This window comes from Nipponia nippon, unplaced genomic scaffold (assembly GCF_047370975.1).
Source record: "Nipponia nippon isolate SJK-2023a ecotype South Korea unplaced genomic scaffold, ASM4737097v1 scaffold_5, whole genome shotgun sequence".
In the NCBI taxonomy this organism is placed as follows: domain Eukaryota; kingdom Metazoa; phylum Chordata; class Aves; order Pelecaniformes; family Threskiornithidae; genus Nipponia; species Nipponia nippon.
Window position 1 is genome coordinate 52642879 of NW_028262369.1, and position 13412 is coordinate 52656290.

The 13412-nt window shown below is 36.4% G+C and overlaps 1 protein-coding gene across 5 annotated transcripts in view; it reads right to left on the reverse strand.

The window, feature by feature from the left end:
• RABGAP1L (RAB GTPase activating protein 1 like) overlaps positions 1 to 13412 on the reverse strand; it is a 261730-nt gene that overhangs the window by 190421 nt on the left and 57897 nt on the right. For all 5 annotated transcript variants that reach the window (XM_087733874.1, XM_087733877.1, XM_087733876.1 and 2 more), the window contains 2 exons: positions 12793 to 12886; positions 7881 to 8031 (listed from right to left, as the gene is read on the reverse strand). In XM_087733874.1, coding sequence (XP_087590000.1) covers positions 7881 to 8031; positions 12793 to 12886 — 245 coding nt within the window. The remainder of the gene's footprint in view (positions 1 to 7880; positions 8032 to 12792; positions 12887 to 13412) is intronic.

Consider the following 13412-nt stretch of genomic DNA (forward strand, 5'->3'; position numbering starts at 1 on the left):
AATCTTTTTAGTCAACTGAAAAAAATCACAATTTTTTTAGAATGATAATTCATCCTTTTTTAATACGATCTTTTATAATTGATAAGCATATAGCTATGTCATCCTTGATATCTAATGTCCCTAAAAGTTAAGGGAGACTGTTCCTAATTAGTAGAGAGAACAAATAAAGATGCAAAGAAAAAACTAGAATGACAAAAATATAATAGATCAGCATTTCCAAAACTTTTAAACTTCTATTGCTGGGAAATTTCTTCAGTGCAAAAAGACAGGCATGCTGTGTTTCTAATATTTTTCATCACAAATTGGGCAAGGTACCATTTTCAAAGATTTCAGGGCTCTTTCTTGCAAAAGGGGGAACCTTTATAATTTTTAGTAGGCTATTTGCCATAAGCACGTGTCAAAAGTAAAGATGGTAGTCATACCAGTTTTGGCTGTAGTCCAGGACAACAGTCTATTTAGAAATATGAGAGTGCTTCACTTCATAGACACATTTTTGAAAAACTGCTGCAAGAAGAAACCCACACGTTACACGCTACTCTTGATACTCTCACGTTGTTTGTGACCAGACTGCTTAACAGACAGAGCTCTGCTGAAATAGGTCGCTCCTCACTGCACTGGGCAGAGAACATACAAGTTATTCCTCGCTATGTAGATGCATAAACTCCCCCATTTTCAGTTAGGGCAAACAGATGCAGCATTCTGAACACAAATATTTGCTACAAAAATACTGTAATGTTTCAGCCCATTAACTAACCTGCTGTGGCAGCTGGTGAACAGTCATCTTTTTAATTAGACACCCTTACTGATTAATTAGTCTCAGAACACTGAGCAGTGAAACCCTGCACGATGCCATTGGGACAAAAAATATTGCTCTTCCTAGGGCTAACTTAATATCCTTTGGTATTGCTGCAAATAACAAGCTTGATTAATTTTCTACTCAAACGAAAATAGCCTTCCTATATAAGTAATTCTGTCAATCCACAGATAAACTGTTTCAACCAAACTGTTTAACACAAATTAAAAAACAAACAAACAAACAAACCAAAAAAAACCCACAAACATGGTATCAAGGCACCACTTTCAAAGTTAACTGCATTTAATCCTATTTGCATAGACACCGTGGCTCATGTGTGATCTCCACTTTGCATTTACTAACTATACGAGCAAACTAGCAATAAAAATAAAAAAGCCAAGTAAATATTAAGTATGAAGCAAAGAAGCAAATACCTGTTCTCGTTTGAACACTTTGGGTAATTTCAAAGTGCAAAAAGTAAATACATTTCTACATTAGGTTTATATGAAAGTTGATCTTTACTTCAGTCCTTTGAGATCAGTTTGCAGATAGATGCACTAAGGAAAACAGATAATTAAAGTTAATTCAACACATGGAAGACTGATGATGAAACTTCAACGACACTTGCTATTTTTAGCTATTTTATTTCTAACTTTTAATTTTGGACAAGAGGCCACTATTACACCTTTGGGAGAAGAGATGATACAGACATTCATTTGTAGGACTTCTCACAGTCCTACCACTGTGAAAAAGTTTCCGTTCTCAGAAAATGCTTATAGTAATGAAATACAGCTGCTGTTAAAGAATTTCAAAGATTTTTCTCTACTGTAGCTCTTCCTTTTCTGTAGAGGTTTGTAACAGAAGCGTTAAGATTGATCTGATGACCAGCCAGTCAGAGACCAGCAGCAAAGCTACAGCACATCACCTCTGCCACCAGGAAAACAGGCTGGAAGCCACAAACCCACCCACAATGAGGAAACGGAGACAAAGAGCAGCAACGCTGTCTTAAGATTTACACAGGCGGAAGCCAGCAAGCTTCCGAGGGAAAAGACCACACCATGAGAATTGTTTGGCTCCTACAGAGTACCAAAAACTTGTCAAAAAAACAGTTTGTTGTCACTAACCAAGAGAAACCCAAGAGGTGTAGGGATGACTTTGTAGCCAGCATCCCTTGTCCTCCATGTCACACACAACTGATCCTGGCCAAGGCAGCTGAACACATCCACTGTAGGGCTTGTGACTACATGGATAAGAGAAAATTAATGTGTAACATGTAACTCCATCAGTGTATGCAGACTGTTTCCACTTGCCATCATTTTCTGTTTTTTTCAGCAAACAAGTGCTAAAGTTTAATGTTTTGTCTGGGCCTGCAAAACGTCTTAACCTGAGAGGTCTCCAGAAATCTGAAACTTTAACTTTCGTTTTTTTCTTTTTGCTTTATGATGAGAGGATTTGCCTTGTAGGAATCAGAAATAATAATACCGGTCCAAACAGAACAGATGAACTACATATATTAGCTCTAAATTGATTAGATTTCATCCAGGCAAAAAAAACAATACAGTTGGTCCATCTTCTGCAGCAATGGAATGTACTTCCATGTAATTGGTCCCTACTGCATGAGAATTACACCTTTGTGTCATTAGTGCCAATTTAAAATTATTATATTACTGAGATAAATTATTTTCATTATAGGGCAATATTTAATCCCCAAATCAATGCCTCTCATATTTGCTTCAGACTTTGGAAGAATTCTTAGGATTTTCACTCTTCTGTAGAATGGCTTGAAATGTTATTGGCTCAGACGCAAAACACCATTACACAGTCAGCAGACAAAGCTATTTTTTGGCCAACTCTTCTGAAGCCTGACCCTTTAATTAGTTATTATCTCTAACTGTTCTGGGCACATGCTCATATTGCCAAAGGAAATTATGACAATAAACAAATAATCTTATTTTTGGTTCTCTTACAAGTCATTTGGAAGGACAGCCATTTAGTCTTTCTTTAAGACCTTCAACTCAAAGTCACCATCCATCTGAAAATGGGCATTCACATTCATATGCAAACTTTCATTGCTTTTGAGTTACATACTGCTACCAACATCTACTTTATCTGAAACCAGGTTTCTTTTTCTGATCATACTTTAAAAAATAATAATAATAAATTTAAAACAAGTTTTGTTTTCTTAAACCAGAGGAGCATTCAAAAGTAGTCCATATAAGCTGTTTGATGAACTTCATACATACAGCTCATTTCTTAATGGAAATCAGATTGTAAACTGAAAGTCTTTTATAAAGAAATTATACATTTACCAGTCGTAAATCCTACCTTAAAATGGTCCATCCAAAAGTTTTCAAACTACAAAATGTGAATGACTGCCTTCTTTTTCTGCTTTCATTATTTTACTTATGCAACTACATACAACCCTGACAGCTGTTACTTTCCAAACTCAGGAAAAAGGAATCGAGCGTAGGTAATTTCAAGAGTAATCAGTAAAAGCACTACAAAACAGGCACCCAGTCCGTAACACTGAAAAGGATGTAAAGAAGTCTTGCCCTACAAATTCAGCAGTAAGAACACATACAAGAATGAAACCATCTAAAACACAAAAGCAAATGTTAATAATAGGCAGCATAAGATGTAATAAATGAAACATCTGTCCCAATTCAGATGCAACAAGTGTTCTACAGTAAGTTGCTTTGTGACTGCCATCAAGTGACGGCAGATTTCTAACAACGTACACATCGACAGTGCCGGACACCTCCTCTGAAAGGGACAGTGTTGAGTTAGGGCAGCAAGTGGGGCAAGGTGGAGTATAACTATTGCCGAAGATGGTTACCAGTCACCTCAACTCTAAGTGGGGTAAACTGTGGCTTGTCAGTGGTCAGTTTATTGCAGCTGAATATATATCTCGTCATGGGAAATATTCATCTGAGTCTCTTGAGAGGAACCAGTGAAGCTGAACATGAAATAATGTCAAGTGGTCAGGAGAAAAAACTCTATCAATGAAGTGCCCCTAGCTTATGCATGGTTTTCTACTTACCTTCTTTTAACAAATGGATCTGACATGCTTTTACAAAAGCTCTATATACAAGTACCAGTATTACCCTTTCGTTATCATCACACAAGCAGATTTTTCTCACTCTAATTTGTGTTTGTGTTTCCCTTAAATATATATATACACATATAAATGTATTTATCTCTGCTGGTGTATCTTTTATTTTCCCCTTTCTTTACTGTGCCACGTGCAGCAGGGTCAAAAGCCTACGGCACACATGCCAGAAAGGTAACTAAGGCAGATTTTGATTGTCATACAGTACAGATTTACATATATGTCAGAAATGAAGCAGCTGCCAAATCACAACTCCTACTCTCTAAAATTGTATGCAAGACCTACTATTGTGCTCCAGTCAAAATTTCTGAGAGGCTCATGGTAATCAGCAAGCTGAAACTCAGCGAGAGACATGAGATATAGCAAGACAGTGCTTGTCAGTAAGAAAGTATTTGTGAGAGCAAAAGTATTTCTTTCTCCCTTCCCTCCTGGTACTCCAAACTCCGCTAGAGATGGGAAATGTATAGGTGTGTGAATGCTCTGATATGGGAAAGGAAACAGAGTTCACTAGATCATTCGTGACAGACTGTTGACCTCCAGTGCAGAGGATTAGAGGACATGCCTTTTGGGGAAAATAAGTAAGGCGTTGATTTTTCTAAATAAGACAGAGATTTTATTTTGCTTTCTGTGCTGAACTGAAATACTAAAACAAGCCCCAAATTACTCTCTCCTACAGAACACACTGAACAAAACACTCCTCTAACTGAAAAATACTGCAGTACATTTGAGAGCTCTGCATGCAGATGGATATACACACTATAACACGTACACCAGATCTGTTACGTGCTGTGAACAGTAGTTGGCCAATCTAACATACTAGACAAACTGCATGCAACTGGAGTAGAACAACAAATGTGTCTATATCTCAATCTCTAGAGTGAATTTAAACGTTGAGAGTCTGCTATCATTCAGTTCATCACATTTTTGGCCTGCCAACAATACAATTCGTCTCCTCCACTGGTGAGCACAGTTTCACCAGGAGTTAACCAGCAACACTGTAGTAAAGTTCCAGTTTTTACTAGACTTCTCTCTGTTCCCCCATAAGAGGTAGCCATAAATTAGGCTTCATATGTTCAATACTAATAATTCCAGCTATCGGGTTCACCTTTTACACTATGATAGTAAAATGACAGTTTTCAAGATTTGTTCCTTAACTTAGCCCTCTGAAATTTTCTCATAATCCAAGAAATCAAAGATGCCAAAGATGCTTTTAAAGCCAAGCCTCATTCAAGAAAACTGGCTGGTATTCCTTACCTTACTGGTAAGTACTGGCTAACACTATATTAATTCCTACAGTACTCCATTTGCTACGGTGTTACACAGTTCAGCCATGTTATTTTGATCACCAGACAAAAAACCCCAACTGCACCCATATAAACTTACTTTCTTACACATCCCTGGGTGCAGAGATTTTTCTAGTGATTTCCAGGTGCCCTCCCTCTCAGTGAGGTACTGCAACTGGCAATTTAGCCAAATGGTGCAGGTAAGGCTGAATGACCAGAAAGGGGAAAGGGCTGGGGTGCTGGGAGGGCAGGCTCTTACGAAGGAGCTGTCAAAATGAGCTAGGAGACAGAGCAGCACGGGACAGAGTGTTATGAAAGGTTCAAGCGACCTAGGCAGTAATGGCGAGCTGTTTAAGGGAGAGAGCTGTACCAGGGGGAGTTGTACGAGGAGGTAAGTAGGTAGTGGGTCAAGGTTGCAGATGTTACTACCACCTCCTACTTCTTGTATCTCAGCACACTTTATTCTCAAGACTGCAAGTGCAGAACATGGCCACCTCTAACCACCTCGGAATGTCTTACAGAAATACACTCAGGAATGCTTACAGGATGTGCTAGTAAAGTGGTCAAGATACCCACAAAAATATCCAGCTTCCAGAAGTGAGCCTAAACAAGAGAGAAACGTTAAGCAGAATGACCAAAATACAAGGAGAAAATGAATCTGTGTAAATGTATGCATAAACTGAAAGAATCAAGATTAAAGCTATGTATTGGATGGGAAGAATAAATAATTACAGAAAAAATAAAGTACATGCTGTTGGTATATTGGAACGGTAGTATACCAAAAACGCAGAAAAAAGAAATCAGCTCTGCTTTTTTCATACAGGAAAGGCAAGTGAACAATCATTAATACCCAAATAACTCTGAAGTTTAACATGCATATTACTATTGAGACACATAAGATAAGACTACAGCAAAGGTTTTAGTAGGATTCAGAGAATAATATATACATCCTCCCCTCCCGCCCCCCACTAGCTTAATTCACATTACCAACACACCAAAATGAAACTGAGAAAAGTTCTGTTCACAGACATAAATATCAGATAATAATTCATTAAAAAAATTAGCTGACAAGTTTTTCTGGAGTGCCTAATATTAACTATTCCTAAAAATGGGCCTTAGCTTTGGTTTGGCATAGACTCTCTCCTGTTCATTTCTTTTCATGAATCCTTTCACGCAACGTCTGCCAAATGATGTGATCACTAGCAGTTATATACAGTCAGACTATAGAAGAAATTTTGTGATTTCAGAGAAAAGTGATTTACTTCAGAAAAAAAACCCTGAGTTTGCATAAATGCTTCAGTTCAGAATAGGATTTAATTTTCTAATCCATAACAGTATAATATTTCATATTAAATACTGTATGCAATATCATCTTCCAAAATATATATCACTGAAATATTTCTATCGTTAAAAGGCCGAGTATTGCAAGTTATTTTTAAGGCATAAGGCCCTAGCGTCAAGATAAGGCTTGCATTTTAGAAGTTTTCCACTCCCTCCTCCGCTGTGAAACAAACATCTTCCCCACTTTTGGAAAGCAAGAGCAAAATAATGGAGGTGGTTTTGATGCAACATACAGCTGACAGATGTCCTGTGAATGGTTTCTAAGGAAAATATAACCCAACTAGAACGTCAAAAAGAAAAATTTACACTATCCAAACATCCTTCTTTATTAGTAAAGGAAAAAGAAGCCATGAGGACAGATCTTACTCTGGGGATGCTTTTAAACTTTACAAACATAGCAGGTAGGTCAAAGTATGAAGGCAAGTATCAAAAAGATATGACAACTTTATCAAAGGAAACTTTTACTAACAACAGCTACCCCAGAACTTTTGTATGGAGAGATGATTCATTCCCTAGATAACAAATCCAACACTTTCTATGAGCAACATATAAAATTATCTTCATCCGCTTCTGCCATTATGACCATTTTTGGGACTGCTGTTTTTCTCAGTGCTTAACTAACCTGCAGTGGCAAGAACTTTAGAACCCCAAATGGTGAGTTTACCTCCTGACGCTGCAGAGAGTTTTTGCTACTACAACACAGCGGTTCTCAATCTATCCATCACATCTATAAGCAGTTTGGAACATCTATGCAGACAACTTCTTATAACGTTTACTGACTGCACCGATGACATTAGGATACAGAATGGGAAGAGATTCCCAACAGGATTCTCTTCTCGAATCACCCATACAGCAAGGACACTGGTTTCCTGCTAGGTAAAAATGTTTTTAACATTCGTTTTTAAATAAACAATAAAGCAAGAAATGCCCAATATTGTGGGGTTTTGTTTGGGTTTGTTTTGTTTTGTTTTTTAAACTAAAAAACAAAAAATTAAGGCATACAGAGAACAGAAGCTGTTGAAAAACAAAGCAATGAATTTTACTTTATTAAAAAAAAAAAAAACCAAACAACTGAACAACAGGCTGATGTGCTTATTATCATCACAGCAAGTGAATAGAAAGCTAAATGTCAAGCATTACTACAGATATAGGTCAGCAATTTCTATTGTTAATGCCATTCAGCAGGTACCCATGGCAGGAGGTAGTCACCTAATCACAGTTTCAGTTGCTTAAAACAAGTCAAAGTGTTTCACTGTTCTGCTACTTTGCCACTGAATAAAGCTGCTGCTCAGTAGAATTCATTTTAACCAAAGGAGAAAAAAAAAAGAAAGAAGAAAAAAAATATATCACTTACCATTGTGATGAGAACTCTATATTTATCCAGCATTGCCTGGTTGTCATGGCATCCTGCCAGCAACTGCCAAACCTCTGCCCTTAGTGCTTCTGGAACACCACTTTTCACCAGGGTAGATAATCCATTTGGTCTCACAACAAGGTTATTGTGCCTGAGAAACAGACAATCATTTGCCTATTTTACTCCAACTACGAGAGTAGAAATCAAGACAAAAAATAGTAAAACTTTTTCAACTTTCCAATGTTATTCTTAAAAGTAGAGTCAGCAACTAGCAACATAAACTTCTCTTTCACTGGTTACCCTAATTAGTATTTGTCAGACGGAAAGCAAGAATTCTGCAAGGATTTACAATAAGAACCAGTGGCAAAATGTAGTGATACCCAAATTCTCTAGGTTTGGAAAAATTAATGAAAATTAGAACAATAAACAATTGCAGAGATTGAACTAAACTGGCTAATGAAGAACAATTTTAATTGAAAGAGAAAACCGTGCCATCTGTGCAGACAATTCAATTTAAATATTTGTTCAACATATACATTTAGCTCAGGTTAAGAAAAGGAAATTAAAAATAACCTAAGCTGTATAGAGAAATAAATTTTGGAAAACAAATAAAAGCCAGATTTATTCACTGACGTGAAGACTGAAGTTCCAGTTTTACACTTAATGCCAAGAGTATGCTGCAAGTCCCACAAAGCAGTAACACTTGCACATACCTTGGTAAAATCCCACCATTCCAAAGAAAGCTGCCTATTAGTTTGAGCTAGCATTTTACTATCTGTACACACAGCAAGAAATGTAGGAAGACAATTGCGGGATGACTTTTTTTTATTTTCCAACGCTGCATAATTAATCATACAGAAGTTGGTGTATAAAACTATGCAAAGGCTGTATTCAGACAGGCTGAATACTAAAGATGTGTTTTTCAAAAATAATCCAGTCACTGAGCCCATACATTTAGGATAAAATCACTGCATACGCACAATATTGCAGAGCTTTCAGTCACAGATGTTTAAAAATCTTTTTTGAGATAATAGTGTTTACTGATCTAGATTAAACCTCGCTTTGACTTACTACGGCAATTTTCATCGCAATGCAGCAGGAAGACTGTGTGGTTTGACTCTCTTCTTTCTAATGCAGGAAGTGCTTTGCTCTCTCACTGTTTTTACCATTGTTATGTTTTTCAACTCTACTGGTAAGAGAATAGTGAGAGTGGCGGTTTAGCCAAATGGTAGCAAGCCGCAATTAAATAAAATAACTGGCAATTTGACCCTCAATTTTAAGTAAATGTTTAGAGTACTCATTCTTTGAAACAGGTCATTAAGATGTGAACAGTTTACCGCTACTGTTTTTAAATTTAAAAAGGTGCTCTAAATAATTTTTTTTCCTATACTCGGAGGATATCCCCTTTTTTCTAAATGACTTGAGAATTAAAAACAGAGTGTGTGATTGTGTAATGCCCTTGTTCTTTAAACACAATAATTATTTTAAATTTTAAATGTGTAGTGCAACAAAAGTAATTTCAAATTTTATCATTCGGTTAGCCAAATTAAAACCCAATTAGTCCCTTTTCTCTTTTTCAGTACATTTTACAGCAAGTCACATTAGACTAATGGTCTTGTGATGGGAAAAAAGCTAGAAAGAAAAGACAATATCCACAGAAATATTAAAAGAACTAGACACTGTAAGCGGTTACAGAATTATGAAACGTACATTCAGGAATAAATAAATAAAATACACCAGAAACTTAAAGCTCAAGTTGTGTGAAAATGAAGCACTCATAGCACACTTCAAATCAGGTTAGTTTGGTTATTACATGGATTTTGTCATATGTATTATATATGAAACACAGAAGGCCACCTCTGAGGACTCGGCAAGCAGATAAAATAAAAAGAACAGCTAAAAAGACGCATTCCCATATAAACATAACAGGGAATTTTTCAGTGACACTAAGAAAACAATGCAAATAGTTTATGGCAACAACTAACAGAGATGCACATTCCATGCTGTAATACCATCCTTACTACTAAACATTCACAACTGAGAATTAAGCATCCTACAGTACACCAGATTTTACTGGATTTGTCATATATTTAGATAGTTTTACAGTAGAGGTAATACTTTAGCAACATTAGTCCATGCAGTAAAGCATAACTCTGTAACTTTAATAGACAATTTCTCAGTTTCTGAATGTCTGTTTGGGAAACAGCTTGATCATTAATAAACCTTGCTCTGTATTCTACAATAATGAGCAAATACACATTTTTCCCTCCTTTGTGTAGAGGCCCAGGCACCTTACATTCCTAGACACTTTCTGACACCTGCTTGGCCAGACTATAACAGAAAGAAGCATAAAATAAAAGCTTGTCTTATTCTAGTCTTATCCTCTAGCACGTGGAAAAAAAGGGGTCATTCATGGATGCTGACATCTTTAATTTGTTACCAAGTGCTGTAATTCTCCTGCGCAAAATTCAAACACATAATTTTAAAACATCAAAGAGGGAGGATACAGAACAGCGATGCATAGACTATGCTCCGACTTGACAAACAAATATTTCTGATTAAAGACTCCTATTGACCATTACAGCTTTTTTTTTTTTTTAAACACATCAGAAATAGTTAAGTACTCAGCTAAACTAGCTCAGCTTGCAAGAACAACTTTAACGCTGAGGATGCAGTAAATACTAAAATAAATTAAAAGATATTCCATTACTTTCCAACTGTTTATTGTATCTTTTGGGTAAATTATCTTATTCTTATTCCGGTTTATATGTTTGAAGGAGACTCTTGGAGCAATGTTTCTGCTGAGTCAGTCCGTTAGGTTATAGTGACATTTTAATGAAATGACAAGAAACAATTAAAATGCAAGAAATTTTTCATCTAAGAGACAAATCAGCACACCAGTTCTCCAAGTGGAAATGTTAATTTTTATTTACTTACTTTTTTTACAAGTGCACAGATATTCCACTAGCGTATGCTGCAGTTTTCAACACAATTCTATTTTTAGTTTTCAAATTGTTAACATTTTTCATCTGTTACTGTTTCCAAGTCTTGTTCTTAAAATGTAGCTTAACACTATTCGAGAAGTCAAGTATTTTATACACTTGAATTTCTCTCAAAAGGTAATATTGCTTGAGACACTCCTAAAGAAAATGTTTGCTACTGCTTGTCTTCAAGCTGGCTGCGATCTCCCATTTCTCATCCCATTTTTAACTCATTTTAACTAAGGCGTTTTAACTACTGAATGATTCTCTGAGTTAAGTGTATAAGTTTATGTTAGGACTTCAAAATAGTTTACTCCAAAAGTCTTAAATGTTTTGTTTCATTGAATAGTATACTTGAGTAACTTGAAGAAATAGTTGGTTATGTGAAACTCGAGAGAATGAGCCGTGGGTGGTTCTTCACTTCAGCATGCTTATCCACAGGAGTCCAGATATTTATCAAGGGCAAAAGTTAGAACTAAAAGAATCAACTGACAGATGAATGAAAAGAAAAAAAAAATTAAAAAGTAGCATCTTCCAGTGCAAATGCAATGCAGATTAAAACAAACCTGCCACACAGTTCTTTATGGACTCAGGATGGCTTCCCTCATTGGCCAAGGGGTGCCAGATATAAAATTGCAAACAATTTATAAACTCTCTCTTGGATGTTCTTTAGAACAGGCCTTGGAAAGTTCTAAACAACCCCAGAGCAGATCTGTTTACAGCCTTTTCAGGTGAGGAAACCACACTTGTCTATAGGGATCAACTGACTTCCACACTTTTCCTCAGTATTTTCTTAATCATTCAGAGGGTCCATAGCGAGAATATCTGTACAATCATTAAAATAAATTAAATATTTGTGCCTACCCAAAAACATCTTTCATTAAGGCCAGAAACTTGGATGACAGAATAGTTAAAAGCAAGCAGGAGCGAAGGGTTCCGGAGGGAAGGGTTCCATTAAGCTCAGTAAAATCTTGTGATGTCTCATTTAGTAACCTTTGCATGAGATCTCCATTAAAGATGAGGTCAGCAGGAAGAGGCTGCATTTCTCTAAAGCTACAAAGTGACCACGTAAAGGGGGGAATTGCCCGAATAAATCCTTAAAATGTTTTTCAGCACTCTTTTTGGAGTTAGGAAAAGGAAACTTTGCCAATTCCAAATTAAGGGCCTCTGATCATTTTTGTCTCAGGCAGCCAGAGCTACTACTTACAAAGGGAAAACCAAGTAAGTGGTTCTGGCATTTGCTAATAGTAGAAGGTCTCTCAGAGGTAGCAAATATGCAGATATTTTCCTCTCTTGGCAAGGTATACACTGCTACTGAAGCACTTAATTAAACCAAAGAAATAACACTGTTGAGAACATACTCTAGGCTTACAAATATTCTTCATCTTACTCTCCAACAGAAACAGTTTCAGCGAGGATCAGTGTCTTTCTAGAATCCCTTTTCAAGTGCTTACATGTAGCACAAAAAGAAAAAAAAGTGTGCCTCTAAACAAATCAATCAATTAAATGTACATCAGCTAGCATAAATGACTTAAGACAGGACAAACTGGAGTTGCTCTGTCTTTTCTATCCTAGCACTGAGAGGCACCAAGTTTCATGAGAGCTTAAAATCCAGTCCCAAGGAACACAGGTGGCCAGAAAGACTCACACCTGCAGTGTGAGCATACAGGCCATATTCTCAAACACTGAAAAAAACAAGAGTTTTGCAGATGCTGTGGGAGACATTTGTCAAATAACTGCAAGTTAAAATAAGAGGATTTACCAGGTCCTTTTAAACTAGGTTTAAAAAACAGACTTCAATGTGTTTTGTATTTTAGTTTTTAAACTGTGTAAGGTGAAGATTTTCAAACCTCCTGCTCAAGAGCACATAGTCTCACAAAACAAATAAAAGGTTAGTATTTAAAATCTAAATTTAAAAAATGAAGCATTACCATCTCCCCAGTAATTCTCCCCAGGAATACAAAATCTTCTCAGGACAGTCCTTTGACACATCACCAGTGCCACTGGAGAGTTCATTATCACTCTCTGGAAGGGAAAAAAAAAAAAAAAAAAGACAAAACAAGAAAACAAAAGCATGCACACAATTACCAAAGAGAATAGACATTAAAGATGCATACATATAGGTCTCAAGACAAATTTTTTTCACCTATCACTTTTAAAACCACAAAAAGACATAGAAAATATTAGTGGAACTATAAAGAACGTTTAGCAGACCTGACAAACCAAGTGTATTAATAAAGTTACCATAAAGTTTAAGAGAACAAGATTAGGGAATAATTCACAGCACTGTTACAGGAAAAAGGGTTGGGATCTAGGAAAGCGTTACGTGAGAAAAGATTCAAGGCTGTCAACTATCCATTTAATGAAAGTTCACAATGCATTATTATCTAAAAGTCAGATTCACTCCAGACTCCACATAAAGAGAACTCTCTTTTAAAGCACAGTAGATAACACTACTTCATTACACTGCATCCCTTACATGCCATTCTGCTCTCATGTGGTACTCTGATCTCAAGCAGCCTACCCAGAGCCACAAAATAATTTCTTTTAC